Source organism: Crocodylus porosus, unplaced genomic scaffold (assembly GCF_001723895.1).
Source record: "Crocodylus porosus isolate Cpor-Errol unplaced genomic scaffold, CroPor_comp1, whole genome shotgun sequence".
Lineage (NCBI taxonomy): Eukaryota > Metazoa > Chordata > Crocodylia > Crocodylidae > Crocodylus > Crocodylus porosus.
Genome location: NW_017728921.1, coordinates 23,055,951 through 23,065,497, shown reverse-complemented (window position 1 = coordinate 23,065,497; position 9,547 = coordinate 23,055,951). Strand labels below are relative to the sequence as shown.

Sequence of the window (9,547 nt, the reverse complement as noted above, 5' to 3'; positions counted from 1 at the left end):
GTAGTCTGAGAGCTGACCTTGCCTGTGAAGACTGAGGTGAAAAAGGCATTGAACACTTCAGCCTTTTCTGCATCCTCTGTCTCAAGTTTGCCTCCCCCATTCAGTGGGGGACCCACACTTTCCCTGATCCTCCTCTTGCTACCAACATACTTCTAGAAACCCTTCTTGTTCCCCTTCAGATCCCTTGCTAGCAGCAACTCTGGTTGTGCTTTGGCCTTCCTGACTTCATCCCTGCATGGCTAAGCAATGCTCTTATATTCTTCCCTAGTTATTTGTACAAGTTTCTACTTCTGATAAGTTTCCTTTTTCTGATTTAGTTTACTGAAGAGTTCCCTGCTAAGTGAAACTGGACTTCTGCCATACTTGCTGGTCTTCCTGGTCATTGGGATATTTTGTTCCTGCACTCTTCATAAGGCTTCTTTAAAGTACAATTAGCTCTCCTGCTGGACTCCTCTCTGGCTTCCCAGGGGATCCTGCCTGTGAGTTTCCTGAGCAAGTCAAAGCCTGCTTTTCTGAAGTCCTGGGTTCTTACTCTGCTGCTTTCCTTTCTTCAGGATCCTGAACTCAATCATCTCCTGGTCACTGCTGCCCAATTTGCTATCCACTACTACATTGCCCACCAATTCTTCCCTGTTTATGAGCAGCAGGTCAAGAAGAGCATGGCCCCTAGTTGGCTGCTGCAGCACTTGCACCAGGAAGTTGTCCTTGACACACGCCAAAATCTTCCTGGATTTCCTGCACACTGCTGTAGTGGCCTCACAGCAGCTGTCAGGATGATTGTCATCCCCCATGAGAACCAGGTCTTGTTATGGGGAAACTTATGCCAGCTGTTTGAAGAAAGCCTCATCCACCACTTCCTCCTGGTCTGGTAGTCTGTAGCAGACACCCACCATAGCATCACCTTTGTTGCTTTTCCCCTCTTTCCTTAACCCAGAGACTCTCAATAGGCCTATCTCCAGTTTCATAGTGGAGCTCTGAGCAATCATACAGCGCAACTCCTCCTCCTCTTCTCCCCTGCCTGTCCTTCCTGAACAGTTTGAACCCATCCATGACAGTGCTCCAGTCATGCGAGCTCCCACCAAGTCTCTGTTATTCCAATCACATCATAGTTTGGTGACTGCAAGGACTTTTGGTTCTTCCATCTTGTTTCCCAGGCTCCGTACGTTTGTGTACAGAGACCCGAGGTAACTAGTCGATTGCCCTGATTTCTCAGGACGTATGAGAGTACCTCCCCTCTTGGCACCTCCTTCTTGCTTTTCCTCCAGGTCTTCTGCTTCCCCACTTACCTCAGGGCTTTGGTATCCATCTCACAGCGAGCCTAGTTTAAAGCCCTTGTCACTAGGTTAGCGAAGATGCTCTTCCCTCTCTTTATCAGGTAGATCCCATCTTTTTCCAGCGATCCTTCTTCCTGGAACAACATCACATGGTCAAAGAAGCCAAAGCCCTGCTGGTGACACCACTTGCGCAGCCATGTATTGATCTGTAGGATGCAACCGCTCCTGCCTGGCCCCTTTCCTTTGACTGGAAGGATTAACAGGAACATGATCTGAGCCCTGCACCCCTTCACCCTTGTATCCAGAGCCCTATAGTAGTGAAATATGTTTTATTCCAGGCTGGGGAGGAAGATTGGAAATACAGTTTCAATGTTCTGTTATGTTTTTGAAAGAAGAGCTCTCATCCTAACTGCAGGAAACATTGGAGGTTAATGACATCAGGTTTAATGCATCCCTTGTTTCTGTTGGAGTTGGAAATGGAATTCGTATGGGATTCCAGGCTAGCAATTGTTGTTCAGTGTTGAGTCTGATTCCAGCCCCTGTAGAATTGGTTCTGTTTTCTTTTTCCTATTGGACGTGAAGGTGAGCCTATAACCAGTGCCAGCTTTCTTGCACCTATGTGAGCTTCCTTGTGCAGGAGAACCCAAGTGTTTCATGGCTGAAGGTAGTGGTTCTGAGGCCCCTTTTGTCACTGGGTACATTTTAGTTCTTGATATCTACGAGAGAGAGAGACAGTTAGTTCAGTGGCTGAAATGCTACTGCTAGTTTATAAAAAGCAGATTTAGATGTTCTGCCTCAGGAACCGGAAATCAGCAGTTGTTTGCAGATGCCCTCATCTCTTGGATTGAACTTGAAAAACAAGAAGAGTCCTATCTTAAGATAGAATATACTTGAATAAAACCATGCTTGTTTCATGCATGGGGAATAACCCTGCTGTTCATCTTGTCTGTTTTGTTTAGATCACTGGCAGTCTGATCTGCTAATCTAGAATTATATAAAACCCTCTAATTCCTTTTAAAAACGCTAACATTCTGCCAATCCTGAAACTCCTACAGTGTTTCACATTGTAACTGTTTCTTATACTGAACAATACAGTACTGGCTCATCTGGTTTTTGGGAGTAGGATTTTAATATTTCCCGACATGACATCAAATATGAATTAGTGTTCTCTTTTCCTGGAAGTAAACATGTTTTGTTTTTGTAACAACCAGGATAAGATGTCTTCCCCATTTTTGCTGATAGGAAAACTAGAGAGAAAATAAGGGGAGATGCACCCTGAACATACTGAGTTGTTGAACTCTTGTCTTCATTGCAAGGAAATGAAGAGTTGCAAGGACATATTAAAGGATCTGTTGATAAAGAGCAGTTAAAGGGCATACATAAAAATGAACAAAACAAGTCGTAACGTCTGAAGGGGATTAACTAACAAACCTATTGCATAATGGGCAATGAATTGTGGAATGCAAAGGGTAATAGAAGACTGGATGCCAGAAATATGCTTTTGGAAAGTTTACCACTCTTGGTGGTTTGCCATCTGGTAAGTTTAGTTTCTTTCCTTGGAAAAATAATGGAAAATGTTAAAATGGTTAAGCTATACCTGGATGATAAATAGGTCCATAGACTTTTGCGGCACAAAACTTAAGACCAACAGAATAATTTTTTTAATAGAATTACAAAGCTAAGAGAGGAATGGAAAGCTATTCTTAATATCTCTGGAGGTTAGTTATTACTTTATTACAAGAAAGAGTCTAAGAAACTGGTGAGAATTAATATAAGAGCAAGGTAGGCATTGTCATGGGAATGTACAGTTGGACTAAGTGATGACTGGTAATAATTAAAGTTATGAAGGTTGAATACCAGAAAACATTTCCTGACAGTGAGAGCCTTCCATCTTTGGAAGAGTCTCCAGAGGAAGGGGTTAAGTCCTGTCACTTCCGGTATTTTAAAACTAAACTGGGCAGAGCACTAGGAAACATGTAACAGAGAACAAGCCTGGGCTAGTTGATGACTGACTGGCTGATATCCTTATAACTTGAGTTTTGGATTCCCTGCTCCTGACTCTGTGACAGTGCAGAATTAAAATGCACTCCCAGGGCTAGGGTTTGTGAAGGAAAATAAAGGGAAGCATTCTTGTGGTGCTAGAGTAAAAACATTACGTTGCCAGTGTGCACAGAGCATAGATTTCAGGTTGACCAAGTGCATTACAATTCTGCTCCATGCAGAAACTCACCAGTTAAGCCAGTATTCATGTATGAACCATACTGGTTTTCCAAGACTCCCACTGTACTCCACCACAGACTCCCTAGAACCATCTGCAGTTTACAGGTCCAACTCCACACTTCAGCTTCTGCAAGTTTGTGACGCATTCCCTATAGACCAGAGGAGTCAAACATATGGTAGTTGGCCCAGATTTGGTACATGGAGTTGGGTTGTCTGGCTCATAGTGCTTCTTACACACACCTCTTGTGGGCCGGATACTGAAAGTCTGGGGGCCAGCTATGAAGACTGATGGAAAAGGAGAAGCAAGTAACAGCAATGCTAACTCCTTGAGTTTGGGAGGCATGGTGAAACAGTGACTCTGGCAGCTACGGGGATTAATGCTACTGCTTGCGGGTTGTGTAGCCCACAGGAGGGTCCCACAATCTGGGTCTGGCCTGTGAGAAGCCTGCGTTCTGGATTCAGCCTGACAGATTTGACACCTTTGTTTATAGACATATGAAGCAGCAGTTTCTGATACAGAAATTATGGTGGCTAATGTCAGAGCATGTAATCATGAGGATTTGAATATCAGGAAAACTGCTGGGAAAACAGGCTGGAGGTCATCTGGTGTAATGATGGCTCTTTTGGAAGGCTGGTATGGAGTTTATTGTTGGTTTAATTAATGTTGGTCATGTTTATTTACTCTTTTAAATGGAAATGACCTTCATTTAAAGAAGTGTTTTGGATAGGAATTTCTCAGGTATTTTAATATGTTGCTATTGATGCAAAATATGGAAAAGGGTGGAGTAGAAGAGCAGCAATTTGGGGTGCACATAGAGAAGGCGGAGAGCAAAGAAATATATGGAACCATGGCATTTCTGTCTTCCTCTACTCTGGCTCATCAAATGGGATTTCTGCTGCTATGAGGGATAGGAGGGGACCCACACAACTCCGGGGAATGAAAATGCTTACTGAGAAGCCACTAGTCTTCCATTCTTTCCACAATTTGCCAGGCAACTCTTGGGCCCACCAGGCAGTTCTCAGTCAAAAATACTCTTAGTTTAACTATTTTGATTGTATAAAAATAAGTAAATACTTAAATATATATGTTCCACTGTTGCAGCATCTTAGATTGTAAAGGCAGATGCAAAGCAATCTGTAGCTGCTCCTGTATTTACCAGCTAAGACTTTTCAAGAGGGTCCCTTGTTTCTAAACTTTTTCTGTAATTACTGTGATGTTGATTGCACTACAGTTGCTTTGTTTACCTTAGGCACTTTTCTAACATTGAAGCATTTGATGTTCACTGTATTTTAAAATTGGGAATCTGATGTCATCAGACAACTGAAAAGTTCTCTGCCCTTAGCGCTTATGAATCCTTCTTTGTAGCTCTTGATTGGGTGGCATTATCTAGTTCTCTCTGTACTGTAATTGTCTCCTCTTTTGACAATCCTTGCCGTTGTCACCCCTCCATTCTCAGCTGTGCTGCTAACAACAGAAGAAATGAGATTGCAGTCTCCAGCTCCTGTCAGACCTATATTAAAATACATTCCCTTTCTCCACCCACTTAGAAATGGTTATGTTCCTTTTTCCCATCTCTCTCCCGGCATGGTGTTTTGTTATTAAGTCTATGTTTTACCCTCTGTCTATAGAGCTTATGTATGAAGATGCATTCATTACCCTCTGAAATAGTTTATAGCTCAGCATTCATTACTTTCTTATTCCTTTAATCATCTTTATTGATCCCAGCATTGGAAGGTCCTGGTGTAAAGTCTGTTGCTGTTGCTTGTACCAGGAGCTGCTGCCATGAAAAGTTTAGCTGAGAAAACTACTGAAATGGGTTTTTGTTTGTTTGTTTAATTTATATTTTTGAAACTATTCCTATTTTCTTTCAGTGCCTTCTGCTGCTCACTTCTGCTCTTCTCTACAAACGCACTTAATCATGATGGCCTCTCTTGCCTGTTTCCCTGTTAAGTTGCAACATAGACGGATTGTTTGTCTCTGTTTTGCTGCTGTCTTGCGCTGCAACCTGTGTGCGGTGGGAGAACACAGTAGCTTACCCCACTGGAGCGTTGCCAGCCAAAGGTATGGCATGATGCACCAGTAACGTGGAGCATGCATACTCCCAACATAGTTTCTTTTCTACCATGGGCCTTGCTATGTTGGACAGCACTGAGGAGATTTTGCATATTTCTTGCTTTACTGAAGTAGGTTTTCTTAATTCACTTGGGCTAGAGTTCTGAACCCTCTCCCCACGAACAAAAGAACAAAAAACCGAAAAACCCTAGAATACTGAATACTTTGTGTATGTGTTGGCCATCTGGGTTTTCATATCTCCTATTATGTCCCCAATGACAAGTATTTGCATTACTCTTTTTGGCATGCTTTCTAGGACTGTAGCCAGAAAAGACTCTGATCCTACAGGCTGCTTATTAGTCCTTGACAGAAAGGAAACCTACCCTAGCCACATTTAATGTCATTAGTGGAGCTGCAAGCCTCACCGTTGGCAATATCTCCTGCATAACTGACCCTTGTAAGGTGATTTTATTTTAGAATGTATAGCCTCATTTATGAATATGCTAATGATCAGATTCCTGTTTAGTTTTCAGTCCCTAAAACACAGCGTCAGACAAAAGCTGCATTCAGGAGATTGATGGCAACAGCACTGTAAAGAGGATTTATCGATGTCAATTTGGAATAGCCCAAGCAAATTACTTAGGTCATCCTAAATGAGTGCCAGTCACGTCTCCCTTCTATTTCATGTGTTCCATGTACAGCATTTATTATACCGAAAGCGCATTTCAGGAATGTTTTGATTTTAAAATGATCATTGGTACTGGGGTGTTAGTTATAGCCATGTTGACCTAAGGACATAGGCAGACAAGGTTCTTTGGGTAAATGTGATGTCTCTTATCAGACCAACTAAATAGCTGGAAAAAATTGTTCTTTACAAGCTTTTGGGCACAAACATCCTTCTTCAGGCGTAGGGAGAGTCACTCTTACATTTACTCAAAGAACCTTTTCTTCCTGTTGGTACTGCATATTTCACATTCCTTAGTCTCTGATATGAAGTATCTGACTGAACGGGGCTCAGAGGAGTGAGGGAAGATTTTCCAAGTCTCTTGCTAAGCTGGTAGCTTATATTGTGACTGCATACCTAATTCAATGAACTGCATGCCTGAAGTCTAGTCTTCCCTTTTTTCTTCTGTTAAAGTCCCGGGTTGTGTCAAAGCATCATTAAAATCTCTCACCTTAATCAAAGGTGTTGAGGGCAGGGGAAGGTTTGAATAATTAATCAGTGCATCTTTTAATTTCAGCTACTAACTAGTGAATTTTTGGTAAATAAGCATTAACAGAAACAAATTTTAAAAACACAGTATTGTAAACAGTCTGATCTAAAACTTCTCTCATTCTACTCATCTCTTTACTCTCTTGGCTTTTCTGCTGTCCAATTTTACCAAATTGTCACTATCTTCAGAGCAAGCAAGAGCCATGTTTTAGGTGTAAAAAAACAGAACAACCCCCTTTTTGGGGTGTTTATAAAGTGAAAGAGAAGAGGGAATCTTTCAGATCTACCTTGTAATATCACATCCAAAGAAAAAAGTCACTTTTCTTTACTTTCTGTAAACCTTCAGTTTTCAGTCCATACTTCAAAATTTTCATTTTCTTAGCCATTTTAATTACATTATAAATTTCCCAAATAATTATTTAATATCAAACTTGTTATATAGTCTGATATCAGTTATGCAGTATCTGTTGTACTACATAAGATTCTTTGCTACAGATTAAACATTTCAGCAGAATATAATGCTGGAAACTAACATGTATAGTCCACCTTAGTTCATATCTATGATATCTCAGTAACTGATTGCCTCAGCCTCTAAGCTGTACTGAAGGAGGGCTGTGTTGTTGACTGAAAGGTATATACGTGCAATGGGACTGCTAGTTAGTTAATAATATAGTTCAGATGGAAGGGAATTTATAATACTACAAGACGGTATAGAACTTACGTAAGTATAAACCTGCCAGAATACAAGATACTATGTGTTTTTAAAATGATAGAAACTTGTCTGGTATTATCTGCGAAATAGTATGGAGTTAGTCTGGGGGGTATTGAGTGTATGGGTGTGTGTGTGTGTGTGCGCAAATTGAATTGTGTTTTAGTAAGTGGCATTGTTTTCATTCAGCCCCATCTTTAGAATGCAAACACATTATGTTTTAAATTATACCTAGTGAACTAGCATCGCATTCAAGCGTGTAGAGCTTCATCTTTTTGCTAAAAGCAAAAGCTCCATTTTATAAAATGTTCTGTCTTTACCAGACTTTACCTTTGGGCAGTCGCCCAAAATGAAATTCTGAAAGTGTTTGCATTTTTTCTCAGTTTTGCACAACCCTCTTAGTTAACCCAGGTCAGATTTTTCTCCTTCCTTCTGTGCAGTCAGTTTCCTTTAGGTAACAACTTTAATTCTACATCTGTCTCTGGGAGAAGAAGGCAATGAATTTTGGCTTGCAGATTTTTTTAATCCTACGTAGAATATCCAGTCAGAGGATACAAGCTTTATAAAGAGGGCATGGTGTTTTAAATGAAAGTAATACTAGAAACAAACACTGCATTTCTTCCTAGACAAGGTGGCTGTGTTTGTTCCAGAACAAGATATCCTGGAACTGGTGTATACACACATTGCCCTTTTAGGTTAGGGACAGACATTACACATAAACTGTATTAAGAGCCTCTTGGGGCAGGGGAGCAAGGGTGGGGACTGGGGTTATTCCCTCTCCCTCCAGTGTACAGCAAAGGGGACAGGAGGGGGCTTATTCTGCCACTTGCCCCAGGCAGGGAGTAAGCGGTGGCGGTGGCAGTTGGGGCAGGCAGACCCGGCTGCAATCCCTTGGGGATAGAGTGGGGAATAACCCCCCTCCCAGCCCCCTCTGCCTCAGGTGCCATGCCAGCCCCTCGCTGCAGCAGTGAATGGGGAGTGCCTGGCAGACCCTGCTCAGGTCCCTGCTGGTCGGACAGGGAGTGGGGAATGAACCCTCTCTCTGGCCAGTTCAGCCCAGGCTGGCCATGCCCCCCCTCCTCAGTCCAGTTCCTCAGTCCGGAGGGAATGTCTGTATTGTTACAGATCAGCCTAGGCAGATTAGATTAACCTGCAAAGATTTAATCAATGCAGGTTCCAGCTTTTTGAATGTCTGTCCCTAGCCCTAATGAGGGTTTAGTGAGCAGCTGAATGCATTGCCACTTTTCTATTATCGATTCAACGATGCAATCTTGGGATAACTGTTCAGGGGCACTTTGTGAGGTCTTGGGATAAACTGTTAATACTTCTTATCCCATGTATTTTTTTTTTAGGGTTTATCCTGGGACGGTGGACATGGACATCTGAATGTTTGCATTTTGTCCCAAGATAAAATGTTTTGTTCTGGGACTAATGCAATGTATGTTTGTAGCCTAATAGAGTTATATAACACAGCCTTGCTGAAACTGCATATACATCTAGAATAGAATTCTGTTTCCCTTTCTATGTCTAAATAAGTTTCGTAGATATCTACCTGTTTGGTTTTGGCCCTCACTTTATATTTTGGATACGTAAGTCCCCCTCTCCCAACACTTATCTGGTGCAACAGTGGCTCAACTTCAAAAAGGAGCATTTAATGGCTAGAGGCTAAACTGGATGATGTGCAGTGCAGTAGCTTCCACCCCACTCAGAGCAAGGATTTAGCTTAGAACCAAGGGTGTACTCCTTTTTAGGACAGCAGCCAACTCTCAAAGCCACACAACCCTCCAGCTTCATTTCTTTTTCCTAGCTCTACATTTTGTTCTCTCTTTGCTGCCCAGGGGACCAGCTTCAGAAGGAAAGCTAAAGAAAAGCCAGGATGGTGCCTAGTCTGTGGTGTGGCAGCTTGGGCACTATGCTGAGAAGACAGAAAGCTGCAAGTTCAGATTCTTTGTGGGTAAACAGTGCCTACAGTGAGTGTCCAAAACATGCAGCCCTTGGGGCTGAAACATAGCAAATTTCTTCTTTCTCTACCAGAATCTAACACCTGCTGGTCATGCCTTTTTGGCTGCCTTTATTTT

The 9,547-nt window shown here is 42.1% G+C and overlaps 1 protein-coding gene across 1 annotated transcript in view; it reads left to right on the top strand.

The window, feature by feature from the left end:
* The window catches only part of LOC109312903 (oxysterol-binding protein 2-like), an 82,847-nt gene extending 73,738 nt beyond the window's left edge, over positions 1-9,109 (top strand). The window contains exons 4-5 of the mRNA XM_019539257.1: positions 5,367-5,556; positions 8,822-9,109. Coding sequence (XP_019394802.1) covers positions 5,367-5,556; positions 8,822-8,855 — 224 coding nt within the window. The 3' untranslated portion in view covers positions 8,856-9,109. The remainder of the gene's footprint in view (positions 1-5,366; positions 5,557-8,821) is intronic.
* The last annotated feature ends 438 nt before the right edge of the window (positions 9,110-9,547 follow it).